The sequence below is a fragment of the Tursiops truncatus genome, chromosome 9 (assembly GCF_011762595.2).
Source record: "Tursiops truncatus isolate mTurTru1 chromosome 9, mTurTru1.mat.Y, whole genome shotgun sequence".
Classification (NCBI taxonomy): Eukaryota; Metazoa; Chordata; class Mammalia; order Artiodactyla; family Delphinidae; genus Tursiops; species Tursiops truncatus.
Genome location: NC_047042.1, coordinates 26,230,900 through 26,253,188, shown reverse-complemented (window position 1 = coordinate 26,253,188; position 22,289 = coordinate 26,230,900). Strand labels below are relative to the sequence as shown.

Below are 22,289 nucleotides of genomic sequence, written 5' to 3'. Positions count from 1 at the left end.
CCTTTATATTTTTATGGAAACTATAACCAAGTACAATAACTTTTTAAAATTTCAGAACAACCCTTGCTCTGGTGGTTCAATAGTCAAGTAACTCCTTTGTGCGTGAACTCGTTCATTTCTGCCATAGAGTTGATGATCTCCAAGGCCTTTTAATGAATTCAGCATGACTCTCTTTTATCTATGTTCAAGTAGTACAGATTGAACCCCACATATGGTTCATATCCCTAACCACTGAATACATTTTATCCCAAAATACTCTTTTTCCACATGGATATAAAACTTCTGGTGAAGACAGCGCTGATTGAATTTGATACAAATTATGTCGTTCTTCCCCCCTTCTAGTTTCAAAGAATATGCTTAAATAAGAGCTCTGATATAACTCTTCTCTACCAAATTTTATTTTCTTAAGTCTGGATATAAAGCATCTTTATTTTTTAGTTTTTGTTATTTTCCTTATCATATTTCTCATTCAGCATGTATTGAATATACAGGATGAACTAAACAAATACAGCTTCTTTTTTAATTTTTTGTCTTGAAAATTTTCAAATACAAAGAAAAATTGAAAGAGGAATAAAAAATTTATAGCATTTACCTTGGCCCACCAGCTGTTAATATTCTACCACATTTGCCTCTGTCTCTCCTGTCTCTCTCTCTCTTTCTCACTTATTATAATATATATAGTTTAAAAGTGAATTCCTTTGCGAAGGACCTGAATTTTATTTATTTGTATCTTGTATAGTTTTTAAGTATCCATAGTGGGTTCTGTGAACCAAAAAAACCATTTATGATTACTTGTCTTTTTGTAAATGAAGAATAGTTTATTATAGTAACATTTATCAAAACTTAGTTTTCTTGTTTTTAAATTCAATTTATAGCTCACTTTTCTTTTTCTAAATCTAAATCTAACAAAAGCAATCATCTTTACTTTTGAAAAATTGTTAGTTATCTCAAGGTGGAAATAAACTTCTTACAGTGATCCTGTTTACAACTCAGTTGATTACTTTCTCAAATTTTAAACTTTACAAATATATTTAATCTGTTCAAGCTTTTGAAAGTTTTAAAGACCTTACCTTAGAGAAAACCCTTCCTAAATATTGAAACAATTTTTAAATCTAATCAATAACATTTATAAATATGACACTCAAGTTTTGTCTAATTCTGTTTAGATACTTGGTCAAATTTTTATACCTGTAACTTTAATAATTCTAATTCTAAAATTGAGTATACAGTTAAATTTATTAAATTGGAAATCCAATTAATTTGAATTCTCTTTAAAAAAGGACTTTAAATACCACTTGGACACCTATGTACACATTCCAGATTTAACAGAAAGGCATTAATACTTTGAGTATACTTTTAGTATACTCATCATGTCTATATTTTAAAAGCTGACCACAGTTACATGACACTCATTAAGAAAATAATTTTGTCACCCTAAATTGAGGTTGCTATATCCAGCAATCTGTTGCTATCATCTGCTTCTTGGCCAGAGATTTTAGCCCAGGACAGGATTGGAGCCTCATATGCCCAAGGCAATCCTTCTGGACTCACTGAGGAGCACACCAGTTACCTTTTGTTGTCAGTTCGACAAAAGAGAACCCCAAGTTTCTGTGCTTGAGAGGTTTTGGTCTTTCTGGAGGTCTAGTTATATCATTATGTTATTTTTCTTTTTGTTAATTGTTTTTTCTCTTCTCGTGAGCAATTTTAACGTCTGTCTTTCTGGCTGACCCCAAAGATATGTTGCGATGGCTTGAGATCCTGCGTACGTTTGTGTATTCCTTGGTCTGATTTAAGTCTGTGGCCTTCGCCACATGTTGCAGCTTACTTCATTCGTTCTGTTGACTGCCTGATTAAATTATGAGCTCTTTCTGTCATTTCTGTCTAAATAAGCCACACACTTACAAATTAGATGACAACTAATTGGATTATATACAGCTTTGTCGGACTTTGTGGTTCCTGCCTTAAAATCATGTTGATGGAAGCAGTTTCTTACTACAAGAAGAATTTGAGTTAGCTGACTCACATATAATACCAGTCCTAATACTAATACCAATACCAATACTAATACCCTGATGATATGAAGGTTAAAATAAGTTTATTAAAATACCATGAAGCCAGGTTATTTATCAAATACTAATGTAGGCCTTAGTATATACCAGCTACTCTTCTAAATGCTTTACTCTTAACAACACTTCTGAGTGCTATTCCCCTATTTGTAAATGTGGAAACTGAGGCGCAGAGAAATTAAGCAATTTGCCCAAGTTCACACATCTAGTAAGTGGCAGAGTCACAATTCAAACCCTGGCCGTCTGACTGTACCATATATGCTCTTAGCAGTAGTATCTGTTTCGTTAGGCCGTATACATGGGAAACCTGGATATGTTTATTGTAATTGTGGTTTTATACATTGTCATCAGACCCAGAAACGAATACTGACTTATCTGATGTTTTCATGCAGGTAGTGAATTGTTTGCTGGACTCTACAGTGACTACTGGGGCAGAGACGCTGCCATTTTCAGGAGCCTGGGGCGACTGGCTCATATCCGCACTGAACACGATGACGAGCGCCTGTTGAAAGGTAGGATTGAGGAGAAAAGCATATGTAAATCAGAACTGAAAGCAAGTCTAGAGCTCATGGGAAACTTGCCCTTTTGATAATGATAACAATACAAATGTAATTTATAGTTTCCACAAATTTCAGGGGTTTTTTCCTTAGTAGTATTCCCGAATTAAAATATTATATATGATATATGTATATCATTTTATAGCAGAGGGGATCCGCTTTAGTATACAACCAGATTACCCTCATAGCAATAGTTAGAAATCAGGACTTAAATGAACAAGACAAATATATGAAAAGTGAAAACCCCTTTCATCCAATAAGTTGCTTTGTTTTTTCTTGTCAGTTGGTGTAATTTTGCATGAATTGATTGCTTTGCTTTGCTTGTTTTGATAGGATCACATTGTACTTGAGAGACAAATGAAATTCCAAGAGAGTCCCTAGGCATTCATTTACATAGAATCCTTTGTAAGGATTCATGTTTATATTTTGGCACATTGGTCTATCTAGGGGCTAAAATCATTTTATAGTGAGTGGTTTCATCATTTTCAGCCTTTTTATTAAGCTTTAGAGTGCATAATCATTATTGGCAGCATTTTATCATTAAAATATTTGACATTCCATATCAGTCGAAGGTCATTCCCTCAGATCCCTTTGACTACAAATACAAAAACTTAAACTGGTCTTCCATGAGCTGGACTGATAGATAATTTATGAATTAAAAAAATAATGATAGACTTCTTTACTAAAATATTTTACATATATTGACTTTAATATGTCCCTCCCATATATACATGGGAGGAAATTCATGGAGATTATAATCATGCTGCTCTTAATCTGTTCTTCTTTGAGTTCATTTCAGGTCTATAATGTATGCTATTTGAAATTGATTTATTTCCCTCCAACTCAGTTAAATTTTAAGTACCCTAACATTTCTTAAAAATTGTTGATTTGGGGCTTCCCTGGTGGCACAATGGTTGAGAGTCCGCCTGCCGATGCAGGGGACACGGGTTCGTGCCCCGGTCCGGGAAGATCCCACATGCCGCGGAGCGGCTGGGCCCGTGAGCCATGGCCACTGAGCCTGCGCATCCGGAGCCTGTGCTCCGCAAAGGGAGAGGCCACAACAGTGAGAGGCCCGCGTACCGCAAAAAAAAAAAAAAATTGTTGATTTGCACAGAATATGGAGATAGCTACATGATTTTAATGTTTAGTACAAAATTTCAAGGGAAATATATTAACTTACTTTGTTGTAATAGTTACTACATTTTCATCTGTTTTTTACTTCTCTAGAACCAAAATTTGTAGGTTCGTACATGATCCCTGACAATGAAGACCGAGATGACAACAAAGTGTATTTCTTTTTTACGGAGAAGGCCCTGGAGGCAGAAAACAATGCCCAGGCAATTTACACCAGAGTGGGGCGACTCTGCGTGGTGAGGACCGCCTTCTTCTCTCACTAAGCTTGCCTAACTCGCAATTTATGGTCAGGCCTTTGTTCATTTTATAGTAGGTTTCTACTGTAAAATATTTTCTTCTATTCTCTTAGGCTCCCTAAAATTGGTATTTACTATCTAGTCTTCAGACTTCAAATCTACTGAAAGTTTAATCTGAAAAGAGCTTTGCATTTTGTGTGATTTTCTCCATTTTCAAAGCCCTACTAAGAAATGGTCTATAATTAGGCTAGACTTCTTCCTACACAGAAGTTTGAGCTCCATTTTAAAAAGTTAATTTCACCAAATTCTTGCCAGTTTCTTTAATCCACATTCTAAATAATTTACATGAGCATGTTTCAACAATTCAGATGGTTGATTCTGTAGGGAAAACATATATAGTTTTGTTGGGCATAATCAGATAGGTTGTTTTGTGAACATTCAGAACCAACTGCGGTAGCCATGTATATTGAGAGAATGCTAATAGTGTTATAAATGTGAAGTTATTTTGATATTTAAGAAGATACTTGAATAAATTTAAGAAGATGTTTATACGTATGTTCAGTATATATGTGTGTGTATATATATTCACATATACACACACGTATTTTATGTATGTGTGCAAGTATGTATGCCTGTTATGTGTATGTGTGCTTGTGTGTGAGTATTTCAAGCCTTTTTCCCTAAAATAAGAAAAAGAAGTGGATGCTTCTGTACTTCTGAGATAAGCTGATTATTTATCAATAAAATAATAATAAACGTTACTGTATCATAAAGCTTACTACTTTATTTAGGAAAGTGTACTCTACTCTCTACTAACGTTGTTTAATACCTGGAAACTGTATTTAATGGGCCAGGGTGAAAGTACACTGACAAGGCAGAATGTGCAAACCTAAAGAAAAAGTTTATGGGGCATTGCATCTTTAATATTATTTGAAGATTATGCTCAAATTTTCACATTAAATAAAAGAACTGTAACTCTTGCCATCTGCAGGTTTAATGGTACAAAATCTGTTGTTGATAAAAGTTCTCTGGGTACCCATTTACCTGCTTTCTGTTTTTTACAGAACGATGTAGGAGGACAGAGAATCCTAGTGAACAAGTGGAGTACTTTCCTCAAAGCTAGACTGGTTTGCTCAGTACCAGGAATGAATGGAATTGATACGTATTTTGATGAATTAGGTAAATATTATTGGGAGAGCTAAATTTTCCTCTTCAATATATGCTTCTTTGTATAACCCTCAGTGTTTCTAGCACATATGGAAAATTTGCTTTCTGCAGTAATTGACTGCTATCTAACTTGGAGCAAGTTTCTATTCTTTTCATCTTGGCCAGGTCCATGTATGGGGACAAGGGAGTTGCGGGAACAGAAAGACCCCTCTTGTTAGTTTAGAGTCGGCGCCTCTAGTTTCCTCCTTGAGGCCCAGGTCACAGTCATCTTGAACAGTCATCAATCTCACTGTGTTGTGATTTGGTCATTGTTATATGACTGTATATGGAAATTTATATCTTAAAATCTGTCATGGGTTCTAAACTATTTTATGACAATATATTTTCTTCACATGCAACGAGGGCTAAACATATTAAGTAACATAATGGTCTTTAATGTTTCAGAGGATGTTTTTTTGCTGCATACCAGAGATCATAAGAACCCAGTGATATTTGGACTCTTCAACACTACCAGGTGAGAAATTTATATGGCCAGTCAAAACATCATGAAACAAAGGATGCCAAACCCCTTCACTGTATATGCAACTGAAAATACTACTGACCAATGAGTTATTCTCACTTTCTGTACTTTATAAGTCACCAATTTCTCTTCATTCTCCTGTGTTTGCAGTTGTACTTTGATGTTTAAAGCCACAATCTCAATCCAGATCCTTATTTGTTTTTGTTTGAAGTACCAGCATCCTCCTATGCTCAATGTCCTAAGTTCTTCCCTCTCTGATCTACAACAGAATGATTTTTTTTTCTCATACAGTTTTTAAGGTACTAGTTCCATGCTATAGAGTCTAGGATAATTCTTTCAATCATCATATACTATTGTCCAAGTCAGGCTTTCAAGGCTCTCTATCAAATATTCCCCATTCAGGATTGAAAGTTTTTCCTCTAAATTCCCACAAACTCTGCTTTTGACAAGATAATACCTTGTCAGAATCCCAGTCTCTGCTTTCCCCGTGACTGTGATTTTATTTATCTACTTTCCCTTCTAACGCTGATTTATATCAGTTTTTCCAATACTTGTCAATTGCCGTCTTCATGAAACACCCCTTGATTCCTTAATCACAGAGCACTCGCTCACTCCTTTACTCTGGTTGTCTTGGTCCTGTGTAGATTCTTAGAGAACACACATTTATGATTTACCCTCTGAGTTTTAAATTTTAAAAAGGTGCTCAAGTTTAGGGCTTATGATCTAGTATTTTTCTCTTTTATGCTTTTGTATTTTGTATCCATTGAAGACTGCTGGAAAAATGAATCAAATATTTCGTGTGTTGATACATGAATGAAAAAATGTTATTAGAATCAGTTTTGGTTGAAAGTTTATATATATAATTTCCTGAGTGTCTTTGCAAATAAGGCAGAGTGGAGATGATATGACTGGAATGAGAAATAAAGAATATACTTCAGTTCTCTTGACAGGAAAAGAATGGTATTACTCAATTCCTCATTTGCATTGCATTGGCCTTAAACTGTTCTATAGTCATGTATACCTTGTTTGCTTAGGATCTCTCCACATAGTTTTTGTTTACTTTTTCAGCAGGTAGTTTATTACGGTCACTTTGAAAAAAAAAAATAAAGCTCTTTCGGTAAGTATCCTGCTATTGTAAGGAGATCTTTTCTTCATCACAGAAACATGGAAACAGTTTTGCTATCAGTTATTCCTTGATGCAAGGAGATGTTAATGTAGATTGGTAGCTATTACAGTCCATGGAAAATCCCTAACTTCTTTTTACACTTCATCTTCTGCCTTATGCCAGTGAAGAATTTATACACTGCATGATAAATCCACGGCTTTATATGATAAATATAAGCTATAGGGTAATCAGTATAGATTTTTTTATGGGTTATAATGATCAGTTTATAAGCTGCTTTCATAAATGATAGCATAATGGATCTGTCTGAGATTTCAAAGGCAAGACATTATTTTCTTCCATAATTTCAATCTTGACTGTTCAATTTATACATAATTGTGAGAAAAAGGCTTGCCAGCTGTTACCTGACGTAAAGGTTGATATCGTAGCATGGTGATCAAAGGTTTATTGCCATGTTAGTTGGAAGACTATCTCTGGTTTTCTCACTGTTGCAGGCATTTCCAGTTGCTTCAAGGTGTGTTATAAGATGTGTGAATTGATGTCCTCAGACAGTAACATAACTGCTGTTCTACAGGTGTCTCAGAATGTAGGAAATGTTACACTTACAAAAAATTTTGCAAAGCACTTTCCCAAACTAATTATTTTAATTCTCACAATAAGGAGGCTAGGGAAGTGTTAGAATTCATTCAGATAATGCCAAATTAAGAAATGCAGCCAGATCTTTAAAACAAATCATTCTAAAATGTCCTTTTGCAGAATCTTATGCCCCCAATAAAGCTTGCTGTAGTTAGTCAACTACTGTCTTTATCTGCGACAAGTAGAAATTTTTATCAAAAAAATAATTTCGGTTGCTAGTAGTTCTGCAGGTAAAGAATCTGAGTTTTTTAGAATGTAAGTCTTTTTCTCAAAATTAATCTGGTGCAGCCCAGTAAACCTTTCCACTGTAGCACTGTTTTCAGTGACCTGAAGGAAGGAATATACAGCAGGCTTATAAATGTTTCTGTGACCCCAAGCTAAAGAATGAAACAAAGCCCCAAATTTTCTTTAGACTTTAAATTGTTCTTCAAATCATATACACTAAGAGAAGTAATAAAATTTGAATAAAATTTATAGCAATATTAACAGCATGGTGAATAGGAAAACACTGTCTACTTGGAAGAGAGGACAACGTACAAGGAGATAAAGCCTTCCTCAACTTGGGAATGAATCTTTAAAATATTAAGGCCAAATCTTAATAAAAAATATAAAAACACAAAAGAATTTGAAAAAGAATATGTGTGTATATATATATATATATATATGTTTGTATGTGTGTGTATATGAAAAACTGAATCACTGTGCTGTACACCTGAAACTAACACAGCGTTGTAAATCAACTATATTTCAATAAAAAAAATAAGATTTAACTGGAAAAAATGAAGTGACACAACTGCTTTTGTGATTCTAACAATGTCATTTTCAATTTATTATAATAAATAGGCAAAAAATGGTAAATTTTGGAGTTTCCATACTTGAAATATTGCAATAGTTAATATCTCTAGAATATCCTATGCTTAAGAGATTGCAAGTCTTTTATCCAAAAGACTTCATCCTTATCTGTGTTGTCTGCGGGGCTTGACTAGGTGATCTCCTAGTCTGTTCCAGAATAGTAACTTATCTTTTTTTTTTTTTTTAGTAATATATTTAGAGGGCATGCTATATGTGTCTATCACATGTCCAGTATCCGGGCAGCCTTTAATGGACCATATGCACATAAGGAAGGACCTGAATACCACTGGTCACTCTATGAAGGAAAAGTCCCTTATCCAAGACCTGGTTCTGTAAGTTTAGGCATTTAACAAAGTATTCATATTTTTTAAAGATTCTTTTAGTAATATTCTGTTCATTGTTTCAGATGCTTTACTAAATTAGCATGAAATAGTTAAATTCAGTACCTAAAAATATGCTTGATTACTTGCAAGGTAAAGAAATATTACTTCTTACATCAACATGTATGCTTGTTACTTAATGAAAAGAATATAATCTAGCATTATAGACTATATATTATTGTTGATATTTTAGCTATCTATGTAGCTCTCACTAAAATTTTATTTTTAAGGATACTGGTGAATACAGAAATATCCAGTGAGCATTATATTCCTCTCAGCCTCTTCAGAAGAATTAGTGCCACATGTGATTTCCATGCAAGAGAATGTTACCAAATTTTTATTATAATATTTGAGTCAGGCTCTCAGTTCCCTAGGCCACATTTTCTCCCTACTTCTCACTTTTACGTGTCAAGAGGAAGCTTTTTCTCTGGCTCTTCAGAATTCGGAGCACCCCATTTGCCATCCTTGCTGGCCTTGTGGAAGAAAAGTGACAATACAGCTGTGTTGCTAGAGAATAAGGAGTTGCACCATTCGCCTCTTAACTGATACTACCAAGATTCTCCCTAACTAGCCGTTCAAACCTTGTGCTTTTAATTGCACACACGATGATGATTATGATGAGGATGATTTTGTCTCATATGTCCCGTACACAACTAGGTTGGGAAAGTGTAGCATCATTGTATCTGCTGTCCATGGAGAACAAATACTGAACTTGTCATGCAAGTCACGGTCTACACTATTACGAGCAGCTGGTGAAAACCCAACACTAGGCTGATTCCACAAGTGCTTGCAAGTCGAGTAGAAACCATTTTTGCAGAGGCAAAATTCAAAGTGGAAACAAAGCTTACCTACGTTAACAAGTGTAAGGCTTTACCATTTCAATCACTCTCTCTCACTAGCTTAAAATTATTACTTCCAGTAAGACATAAAGTATATTTTATTTCACTCTATTGATTGAAATTACAATTTAAATGGAGAAAACCCACTCCTGTGGCTTTGCTGGAAATGCTTCTTGAAACCACATGGTATTAAAGGAGATTCGGAGGAAGTGACTGGTTACTGAACTGCTTCCAGGCTGGTCCAAAATGTTTCCAATTATATATCATGAAAGTACACTCAAGTGAAAAATTCATGCCAAATTAAGAAATATGGCCCAAATTTTTAAAACAAACCATTAAAAATGCCCTCTTTGCAGAATCTGATTACTAAACTACTGTATTTATACTCTGAAGTGGAAAATTTTTATCAAGGTCATCATTGCAATTGCTGCTGGTTCTGGAGGAAAATATGTGAAATGAGGGAGCGCTTAATAACAAGCATGAATCAACGCAGTTAAAGGTATTCCAAGAAGTAACTTAGGTACCGTTGAACATTTATTGTTAGAGTCAGTGATATAAGAATTGAGACATGTTATGGCAAATATTTCTTGTCTTCTCAATTTGTTGTGTCTAATTCATACAAAAATAATATAAATTCATACAGATTACAGTAGAACAGAGAGGGTTTTTTCCTTATTCAACAGCGATGGCATTTGAATAGGTTTCAATGTTACAGCACTAAAATTCTGTAGTCAGTGAGCCAACTGGAACCATCACCAATCATAGTGTCAATAATGGGAAAGCTGCTGTGCGGTTGTGATTCTGAATTTGGGGGGAAGATTTAGCACAATAAAGAGTCTCTTTGTTTTGCTATGAACAATATATTGTTCATAGCAAATTAAAATTTAATTTACAAATATGAAAAATAAATTTTAGAAGCAGGAAAAATAATTAGAATATTTATAATGTTATACGTTTGTATTACCTCCAGACTATACCAGTATTACATATACTTTACTTTTTCAGTATTTCACTACTATCTGTCTATTTCTACTGCTGCATGTTTGAAATAATTCGGTCTCTCTATGCAATTTTTAATGCAGATTTTATTTCTGTAAGGAAGAATATATGGTTACTAAATATTGCTAAATGCACAGTTGATTAAGTGAACATACCCAGTTTTTGTAATTTTTTTCATAATTGAGTATAAATTTGCTCCTTAGGTTTCAGGGGAAAAAAATTCTCTCATCCGTTTGTATTTCAGTGTGCCAGCAAAGTGAATGGAGGGAGGTACGGAACCACCAAAGACTACCCCGATGATGCCATCAGATTTGCAAGAAGCCATCCGCTTATGCACCAGCCCATAAAACCTGCCCATAAAAAACCAATACTGGTGAAAACAGATGGCAAGTATAACCTGAAACAAATAGCAGTGGATCGAGTGGAAGCCGAGGATGGCCAATATGATGTCTTGTTCATTGGGACAGGTAAAGAGATTAGAGAGTACTCAGAGAGACATTTAAATTGAACCTTAAAATCAATAACATTATTACATTAAAAAAAAACCCACCTATCAACAAAACCCTGGTTGACCCATTGACTCATTTACATACTACCTGTCTACTGCAATGGAAGAGAAGATTTGGGGTAGTTACTGCACATAATTCCTGATACATGGTCAATACTTAATACATTTGAACAAATGAATACATAAAGTAACGAGTAATTGATGTTAACAAACAATAAACAATGTTGGTTCCAAAAAGAGCTCACAGAGGAAGTAGGGTACCGTACAAGGATATCCTGTTACTCCCCCAGGTCCACTGCTACCTTTGGCTGCTCAGCAAGGTCTCAAGATTTTTCAATCTTTAGGTGAAGTTTAGGTAATTTCACCTAAATCTGTAATCTCAACTATGCTTATCAGGCCCCATCAGAAGTCAACCATGTGTCCCAAACAAGCCAAGCATTACACATAATGGAGATAAAATTTTAGACCAAAGCTATAATATCCTGCATTAATAAAACAAAGTGTAATAAATATGCTAAAAGTTAATATTTCAAATAAATTTGTAATTTCAGTTAATGCTGTGCATTAGATCTAGCTTGTGGAAGAGAACTTGCAATCTTTTAGCATCCAGGGTAATATGTATCAAATTCTGTCAAGTACTTTAAAATTATATAGTCATTTAAAGAATCTTTAAAATGATCGGTTTTTTTTTTTCATATGCATCATAGTAATTGCTACAGCAGATCCTATTTAGAAGAGGAAACATTCTACCATACTTAACTTTAATCATTGACATTTTCTAAAGAGACATTGCATATGCCCAAATCAGGAATTAGGATATAGTATTAATATTGGTGCTTGAGTTTTTCCAGTCATGCTTTCTGAAAAAGCAAAGATTTAAGTAAGGAGATATTCATCGGATTTCCAGAAATTGATCTCTGGTGCAGGCTGTATTTTATTCATTTATTTTAGGAGGTTAGTAATGTGCTCTACACTGTGGGTTCAAGATCAACAAAGCATCAGATTTCTTTAGCAAAGTTAGTTACCTGGCCATGAATTCACTTATAGTGATGTCCAACAGAGTTTAAAAAAAAAAAAAAAAAGAATTCCATAAGCAAGAGTAATATCTGATAAAATTAATCATAGAAAAAAGTATGTTATTTTTAAATGAGAAGTCATATAATATGTCGAAGAATGTTTTCAGAAATACTTGTTTATTAGATTGACCAAAGCTATTTGAGAGAATTCCAGAAATATCAGGTATATACTTACACTCTCTTGTAACCTATGTTTAACATAAAGATATTGTTATATTGAACCACAGCTTTTCAGCACAAAGAACATATTTGATAAATGTGTGATGAGTACAGCATTGGAAAACCCCACAAAATAGTTATTTTTCCCCAAATTTACCAGACACTTGCTTTAATGCTGTATAGTCCTTATTGCAAAATCACTGGTTGCAAATTGATAATTTGAGTTTCATCTTTGCTTTTTACTTGATATAATTGTGGGATATTTATAATGTGTGCTTGATATGATAATTTTTGTTCCTTTTAATGTATGATACAGGTAATTGTTATTAGTTTTATTTTAATCAAATTTTATTAACCCAACCACAAGATTTCATAATTTTTAAACAAATTGCTTAAATACCATAGAAACTCTTGAATCAGAACCTCCAACGTGCTTTTTCTCCTCTAAGTTATTTCTAGCCACTACACCAAATCTTTCTTACAAGCAAATTAGCGTCTCATTAAATTTTTCATTGGAAATAACAAGCTCAGAATATCAGGAATAATAAAAATAACGTGGAGTTGTAAAAGGTGAATATAAATTTATAAAATTATTGATAATTATGGAAGCTAAATGGTTTGTACAGGAGGACTCATTATACTATTCTCTCAATAGTGTATGCTTGAAATTTTTATTAAAAGTGTACATAACCAAATTTGTGGTTACTGGAGGTGACGGGTGGGAGAATTGGATGAAGGTTGTCAAAGATACATACTTCCAGTTATGAGATAAATAAATACTAAGGATATAATGTACACCATGATTAAAAAAATTTAACAGTGCTGTATGTTATACATGAAACTTTTTAAGAGAGTAAATTCTAAGAGTTCTCATCACAAGGAAAATAATTCTTTTTATTTTGTGTCTATATGAGATTATGGATGTTCACTTATTGTAATAATCATTTCAGGATGTATGTAAGTCAAATAATTATGCTGTATACCTTAAACTTATACAGTGCTGTATGTAAATTATATCTCATTAAAACTGGAAGGAAAAAATAAAGTATTTATAGATATAAACATGTTCTATCTATATGCCTATCTATCTATCTATCTATCTATCTATCTATCTATATATATATATATATAAATTTCCATAGTGTGTTGCTTGGAAGGTTCCATAAGATTAAAGGTATAGTTTCTTACAGGGAAGGTAGCTTTAGGTAAAAAGTTTTCTTTCATCATACATCACAGAAGAAGCTAGAATAATTTGCCATCTGTCTTATATTTCATTAATTCCAAAAGACATTTTGATTTCTGAACCTTTAACTGGATTTTTGAATCAAATTTTTGAAATAATGAATATGAATATGTAAGTAGTCATATTGTTTTCACTAGCAATGATTAAATGTTTTGTACATCTAGATTTCAAATCTTATTTGAATTTATGGTCTCTCCATTGTTTTTAATTGTTTGAAAACCAGATTGTGACAAAGCTTCTAGTTTATCTCTTTTGTTTTCTCACAGATAATGGAATTGTGCTGAAAGTAATCACGATTTACAACCAAGAAACAGAATCAATGGAAGAAGTAATTTTAGAAGAACTTCAGATATTCAAGGTATTTTTAGTGAAAAATATAGCCAACATTTATGTATTACAGACAGTTGCAAGTGAGTTATAAATAGGAAAAACATTACGTCAGTTTTTTTCTAACAGGTATATTGTGAATTCAGAGTGAATTGAAGAATGATTTAAAATTCTGATACATCTGTTTGATTCTCATAGACTGTTCAGATGAAGAGGCCAGTATTTACCGAGCATGAAAAGAATTTCATTATATGAACTGTGACATAAAGAAATGACACTTGTCCCACAAGTGAATTCTAGAATCATTATTGCAATGTATCATCTTGAACAAATTTACTATCGATATAGACAGTTAAAAAATAGCAGTAGATTTCATGTTGTGGACTTTGTGGTATGGTGAGTAGACTGCTTTTTTATGGCATGCAGTTTACACAGAGAATTTACTAAAAGAGAGAAAACTACAAAACGATAATGGAAAGATTAGACATGACGCAAACAGTTGTACATATTGACACACACGCACACACAGTAAGTCTCAACATTTGTGGCACTTACCGTCTTTGAAGTCACCCTGAACGCTGAATTAATTAGTAATCATTGCTCCTAGGGGAGATACAGGGTTAAGTTCCTGAGAGTCTCTAGTCACGACATTTTTGTCAACTTATCAGTCCATAACCTTGTTTTATGTGTGTTTCTGTTTAAAGACACCTTAGTTAGTATACATAGTTGATTACTTAACGTTGAACTTATGGCTAACAGCACTATAACTAATGCCTGAACAAGGCTTATTTAAAACATGTTTTCTTCATAAGGCACATCACAGTCTTTTGGAGCTTAGGAACACAAGACAGCACTTCAGCACTGTGCTTAGGGGCCTTTTAATCAGCACAATCACTAACAAAAAGCACAACAGTATGAAAATGGGGCACTAAATAGCCCATGAAAAGGATACCTGTTTACAATATGAGAGCTGAAACAAGAAGGCAGGGTATCACCTTGACCGACGTTATCTGGGAATGTACACGTTGGGCAACTCAGAGATTTTGCCATTCTGAGCACACACATGTCTGTGAATGACTGCGAAACACAAGTATTGATATTGGAGCTACAACTAAATTTTGGCAAGTAAGCAAATGTGCAAGAACACAATCTGCAAGTAATGAAGATTGTGTATGTAGGTGATGAATGTATATGAAAACATTTTTGATGAGAAACAGTTTATTTCGCGTTGGCTCTTCTGGAGATTAGATTCCCCATAGCTATGCACAAAGTTAACCACATTCTTATCTCATCCAGAGCAGCTATGCTTTTGTTTATTTTGCGTATTGGACCTCTGTAAGATTTCATTTCATATTAGGAATCATAGCTCTCATATTAACCACATTCATCACAATGTCTTGTTCATATAAACCCTTAAGAAACATTGTGTTTTGAATGAATAAATGCATGCCTGCATATATGGTTCTGTAGTTTAAAATAGTTTTAAAAATTTAATAGAGAGGATCAGTTTTTCTCTTTCAGAAAATAATTGTTTGAAGGGTAATTATCCACAGAGCGGATCCCACGTGCCTATGGCGTCTCCACTTTCAGAATTGACTGACTTTGTGGTGTCCTTAGAGACACTGTCGTCTCAGTCACCCTCCCTAGAATTGCACATAGGCTCTCAAACTATCCTGTAGATTCATCCTTCCTCTGGTGCAGTTCTAAGACAGTGATGATGACAGTGCATCTTTTTCAAAGCATTCTGGGTTCGTGGAAATTGAACTCTAACAGAAAAGTATTCTGTGTAGGCCTGGGTTAAAACAATGAAAGATCACATGGTTTATTGGCAGTAAGACCTATTCAAAGACGTAACTGTTTTACTTCTAATGGTTCAACTTTCTTTATAAGAAAGAACACTCTGACTTTATTATTTTATTTCAAGATATTTGAGTTTCCAGAGCATGAATAATATTCAAATGCAAACACAAAAATTATAATCCAGAGACAAACTATAAGATGCTTAGATTATTCACTACTTTTGTCATCCACATTTTGTCCTACTCTACTAGAAAATATATTTTAAAAGAAAGCTGTATTTTTTTTAAGTGTATTTTCGTTTTGATTTACTAAAATGAAAGCTGGAGACTGCTTGGCAGCAAACAACTCACATACCTAGTATGATTTCAGGTAATTTATAACCACACTAAGGTATGTTTCTATATTTTTATTCCTAAAAAGGAAACGTATCTTTTTAATTTTTCAGGATCCAGTTCCGATTATTTCTATGGAGATTTCATCAAAGAGAGTAAGTTGTGTGTGGGGGGGTGGGGTGTGTGTGTGTGTGTGTGTGTGTTCTGTATTATCAGATAAGGTCAAAGGATAGAAAGCTTGAGTATGTGTGCTTATATATTAACAAGTTACAGTTTTATTCTGACAAAAATACATAGTGGTTTACAGGTAATAGATTTCTTCACTTTCTGGTTTTAGGAAGGTTGACAAGAGTAGGTTTACCTCTACAACCATGATAGGACCTTATTCCATGATTTTTTTTTTGGTAATGTTTTTGCAAAAAACAGTGGTGATGATGGTAATACAAAAGAGTGTACAATGGGGGCTTCCCCGGTGGCGCAGTGGTTGAGAGTCCGCCTGCCGATGCAGGGGACGTGGGTTCGTGCCCCGGTCCGGGAAGATCCCACATGCCGCGGAGCGGCTGGGCCTGTGAGCCATGGCCGCTGAGCCTGTGCGTCCGGAGCCTGTGCTCCGCAATGCGAGAGGCCACACGGTGAGAGGCCCGCGTACAGAAAAAAAAAAAAAAAGAGTGTACAATGAAACACAAACCTCTTTTCTACTTTACTGGAACCAGCTTCAGGTGTAAATTTCTTCAGAAGTAGTTGTTGCATATATTACCTCATTTATTTATAAATAACCTTTTATGTTTAGGCAAATGGGAACATGGGCTGTTGATTGTTCTGCTCCTTCTACTTTTTACTTAATAACATATCTTACAGTTTATTCCACATCACTCTATATATATCTACATCACTTTTCTACGTTATATGTCTATGTGCGCTGTTAGTGGGAATGTAAATTGGTGCAGCCACTATGGAAAACAGTATGGAGGTTCCTCAAAAAATTAAAAATAGAACTGCCATATGATCTAGCAATTCTGCCTCTGGGTATTTATCCAAAGGAAACAAAAACACTAACTCAAGAAGGTATAGGCACCCCCATGTTCATTGAAGGATTGTTTACAATAGCCAAGACATGGAAATGAACTAAGTGTCCATCTATGAATGACTGGATAAACAAATTTTATACACACACACACACACACACATATACATACATATATGCACACACAATGGAGTATTATTCAGCCATAAAAAGGGAAGAAATCCTCCCATTTGTGACAACATGAATAAACCTTGAGGGCATTATGCTAAGTGAAATAAGTCAGAGAAAGACAAATACCATATAATCTCACTTATATGTGAACTATTGGCAAACAACAACAGCAGCAACAAAAACAGGCTCATAGATACAGAGAGCAGATTGGTAGTCACCAGAGGCAGGGGCTGGGTGAAATGGGTGAAGGTTATCAAAAGGTACAAACTTTTAGTTATAAAATAGGTAAGTCCCGGTGATATAATGTACAGCATGGTGATTATAGTTAACAATACTGTATTGTGTATTTGAAAGCTGCTAAGAGAGTAGCTCTTAAAAGTTTTCATCACAAAAAAAAATTTGTAGATTTGTAGTGTGTGATGAGGGCGGTGAACTAGACTGTGAGCATTTCACAGTGTATACAAATATCGAATCATTATGTTGTACAGCTGAAACTAATATAATGTTATATGTCAGTTGTATCTCAATTAAAAATGCAAAAAAAGACCATTTACTTTTCCAGTCTCCTACTGGACATTCCTATAGATCTTTTAAAAAGACCTACAATGTTAGATGACGAAAGACTCTACTTAGATAATGAATAAAATAGTCAACTTCTTGAGATTTTTGTCAGCCTTGCTCTAGCAATTTTATTACTCATGCATCCAAGCCTGTAAAAGTATTTCAGGTCTTGGAGAAAATGAAAGTATCAGTGTTCCAGTATCTGTCTTGAGTAACTGCAGTCATTTAAGTGAGTGTCCACAGAGGCGATTGTGTAGGAATGTGAAAATCCAGGTGTAAGAGCTCAGTGAGAATTCTGCCTGTTTCTACTAGTGGCCTCTCTCTTCCTTGATGTCTCTAGCAACAGCTCTATATTGGATCTGCTTCTGCCGTGGCCCAAGTCAGATTCCATCAGTGTGACATGTATGGAAGTGCTTGTGCAGACTGCTGCCTGGCTCGAGACCCTTACTGCGCCTGGGATGGCATATCCTGCTCCCGGTATTACCCCACAGGCACACATGCAAAACGGTGAGACAGAGTCTTCCATGGAATCTTTCCCTTATTTAGAGAAACAAACCTAACACTATTTTCTTCTCTTTTTGTACTCATTCCATGAAAATAACCGTGTTTTTTTTTTTTTTTGCTTGTTTGTTTCTTTTTAGTGATTTTCCATTTATTCCAAAGTAACTTTGATTTTTTTGTTTTTATATTGGAATATAGTTGATTTACAATGTTGTGTTTATTTCAGGTGTACAGCAACTTGATTCAGGTGTACATAGACTTTAGGTATATCTATTCTTTTTCAGATTCCTTTCCCATATAGGTTATTACAGAGTATTGAGTAGAGCTCCCTGTGCTATGCAGTAGGTCCTTGTTGATTATCCCTTTTATATATAGTAATGTTTATACATTAATCCCAACCTCCTAATCATCATAGTCCTATTTTGTTCATAATATAAGTTTTGAAACATCCACATTTTACTGAAAAATAACTCCCATTAAGTATTGTGTAGAGACTGGGCTGAGCAGGCTGCTGGGGTTTTATTTTTCCTCCGGCTTTCAATCAACTCTTCCCCCTCCTGAAACTTTTGCTGCAAGACATGAAACCAGTTTAGATAAACGTAAAATGTGGAAATGGCTAGCCACCCCACACGTGAGGAATTCAAAGACTTAAAAGGAAAATAAATAAATAAATTCTAAAATACATCCTGCATTTGCCCTGTGTCCTCCCGACCAGCTGGTCTTCATTTATTTCATTTTGAAAGTGAATATTTTAACTCCTAGGCAAATGCATGACCTGTATAATTAATGAAATGTGTGATTTAATTCAACACAAATGAAAGGTACTTAAAGACCTCCAAACTCTAATATCGACAATTCAGTGGGGTCATTGCTACTTGTTAGAGAAGGTAAATCCTGGGATTCTTTGAACAGGAGACCTTGAGGTACAGAAAGTATTTTAAAGAATAAGGATCTTCACTCAAGTCAGAAGAAATTGTGCATTCTTTGGGGACAAAAATAAGGGAAAATATTTTTATTATAGAATAAGCAATTATCTTTTTCACTTGATAAAGTGACTAAAGATAATATAAAGCAAAAATATAGACTCATATACAGTTTCCCTACTGAAAAGCAACTTTTATTAATTTCATTTACTCTTGCTCTTTCACTTTGGGCTACTTTTCTTTAAACCTTTTTCAAAATCTAATTTAATCTAATTTAATACAGTTGTTATTTTTCTAAGTTTACACGTATAGTAGAATCTCATGTTTTAAAAACACTTAGTCACTAATTCAAATGTTTGTTAATTTGACCTTAGCTAAGTTAACATTGCAATGAGTGTTTAAATATATACTAAGCAGATAGTAAAAAGATGCTTTGAGGAGCTTCCCTGGTGGCGCAGTGGTTGAGAGTCCGCCTGCCGATGCAGGGGACACGGGTTCGTGCCCCGGTCTGGGAAGATCCCACATGCCGCGGAGCGGCTGGGCCCGTGAGCCATGGCCGCTGAGCCTGCGTGTCCGGAGCCTGTGCTCCGCAACGGGAGAGGCCACAACGGTGAGAGGCCCGCGTACCGCAAAAAAAACAAAAGATGCTTTGAGAGGACATCTGTGAACTAAATAATTTACCAACTGTATTAAAGAATTGAGTGAGTTAATTGATTTTGTACAAATGCTTAATGATGTTTGAAAGCAATTCTTGAGGAATATAGCCATGTTATTAATTGAAAATATTGTTTTATGATTTATTCACTCATTAAGCCAGTTTCTGTACTGTGTTAAAGGGGTATGAATAAACAGTCACGGCCCCCTGTCTGTAGGAAATCAGAACCTGAAGTGGAGAATGGAATCGTAAGTAAGGATGATAGCTCACCACTGAGCACTTAGTATGTGTAAGGTACTGGCCTAAGTGCAATACACATAACACATTATTTAATTCTCGAAAGAACCCAACCTTTGAGCTCAGTCTTGAAGGTAGAGATATAAGGAGATTCCAGCTAAAGAGAATTAATTGTTTGTACAGAGGCACAGAATGTTCTGGGAAAGCCGTGTAGTTCCACAGGTTAGGAGTGAAGTGATAGGATCTAAGGGCAGAAAGGTAGTTTTACCAAAAGTAACAATATTATTTATCCTGTTGTTTTTAGCAACAATCAATATGTTTACAAGCCTTGCATCAAATACTTCCAAATAGCAAGGTTTCGTATTAGGCATGCAAGAGCGATGAAGAATTTTAACTGAGCAGTTTCCATAGCTAAGTATGTCTTGGTATACAGTACATCTTGTAAGATTGTACATGCACAAGTTTGTAAGATAGTATTTAAAAGGGTGGACAAAAAGAGTTATTTAGAAAAAGTTAAATGAATAGGCAAAATCATAGACAGGAAGGACTGAGATGCTGGTCAGGAGCCACGCTCATAAGTGAATTAGTTCAGTTCAGTGACATGTAATGCAGATCTTCCAGGAGCGTCACTCTTGTGAACCGTCACCCACCCCTGGAGGAGAACTTTTTGGATAAGTTCCAGGACATAAAGGGAAAATAGTTTGCTTTTATAGCAGATCGTTTTTGCTTCAGATCTGACTAGCAGCAGAAATTGAAAACTGGTCATTAAAATAAATACCCTTCTGTTCACGGAGTGAAAATGAATCAACAGAGGAAAAACATTAATTCACAATTCAAACCACTTGTTTAAAATAGTCTTCCAAAATACACTATAATTTCTCTAGGTCTTTTTCTTCCCCCTTGCTCTTGTATTCCGTCTATTTCCAGCATTCTCTTTAAAAGTTTCCAAGAGGCAAGAGATATAAGAAAAATATGCGACTTGGAGAATAAACGACAACTTTGCTTAACCTTTCTAAAACTCCTGCTTTGAATACACTCTTTTTTAAATGCTGAAGTAAAGAACAGCTATTTTAGGATAGTATAAAGTGAACTGAAGCTTTGTTGGAGAATGTGATATCTTTCTTTTTAAATGCATGTTTCCAGTGATTTTAAACAAAATTTGTGTACACCTATCCACAATGCTTATCTAGTCTTAGCTGATTGTAGTTCCCTTTATTCTCAAATCATCTGTATAATAAATATGGTACAATATCATTTCTGCAAAGTGGAACCTATTTCCCATTCCACTGATTTATTCCTGTTCCATTATTCATTATTCCTCAGCAGGCTTGGGATTCCCAATACCAAAGCAATACTCAATGAAGTGAGGAATTAACAGCAGCCTTTTATTCTCATTTAGAGCTGCTATCAGTTGTATAATAGATGTTAACACTAGTATAAAATAATATAGAGGTCTAAAACTTTTAAATTTTGCTCCTTACTTTTCTGTCAATGTTTATTTTCAGTTTAGCTCCGTAGAATGATCCATGTGGCAGTTTTAATCTTAACTTTCTAAATAGATCCGTAGAATGATCCGTGAATGATCCGTGTGGCAGTTTTAATCTTAACTTTCTAAAATCTCAGGTCTTTAGGTAAGGTTTTCTAATCCACAATCTATCTTTTTTTAAACATGCTTTTGCACACAGATCATAATCCTAAAAATCGATTGGAAATATTCTTCTGTCCTGGCTTTCAATATAGGGAAATACTGAAATGGTTGTTTAAGTATTGCGTTCTTAACTAGGATCTGAACTCATGTGTGAGGAAGCACTCCATCTCTTGAAATAACGTTCCAATATCACTATTTGGTGAACTTGAGGAAAAGCTAGAATGAAAAAAGAAAATTGAGACTGGAATTTAGGGGTCCGTTAGCCCAATTTTATTTTACGAAGGAAGACACACAGAACCAGGATAGGCAAGGGGTATGTATAAGTTCATGCAGCACATGAGTGGTGGCACTGGGGTTTGAATCTGGTTCCCTTTTCCAAATTTTATCATCGCCTATGGTTAAAGCATCTCTTTCTCAGTCTGGAAGTCTCACCCATTTCCCTCTGGGGTAAAACTTCTGTTTTGCCTTCTGATTTTCCCTCAGTCTTGAAGATATGCCATGATTTAGAGAAGCAAGTAGTATTTTCTGCTTTTATTTTAATACTTCTGTTTTTATCTCAAATCTGAATTAATATGCTGAAGATCTTGATTTTAGCTTCCCAGTACTAATAATGAT

General features: G+C 34.7%; 1 protein-coding gene across 1 annotated transcript in view; it reads left to right on the top strand.

The window, feature by feature from the left end:
• The window catches only part of SEMA3E (semaphorin 3E), a 256,505-nt gene that overhangs the window by 213,086 nt on the left and 21,130 nt on the right, over positions 1–22,289 (top strand). The window contains exons 6-14 of the mRNA XM_033862940.2: positions 2,459–2,578; positions 3,851–3,993; positions 5,058–5,172; positions 5,605–5,674; positions 8,479–8,623; positions 10,754–10,976; positions 13,762–13,853; positions 16,068–16,109; positions 18,051–18,217. Coding sequence (XP_033718831.2) covers positions 2,459–2,578; positions 3,851–3,993; positions 5,058–5,172; positions 5,605–5,674; positions 8,479–8,623; positions 10,754–10,976; positions 13,762–13,853; positions 16,068–16,109; positions 18,051–18,217 — 1,117 coding nt within the window. The remainder of the gene's footprint in view (positions 1–2,458; positions 2,579–3,850; positions 3,994–5,057; positions 5,173–5,604; positions 5,675–8,478; positions 8,624–10,753; positions 10,977–13,761; positions 13,854–16,067; positions 16,110–18,050; positions 18,218–22,289) is intronic.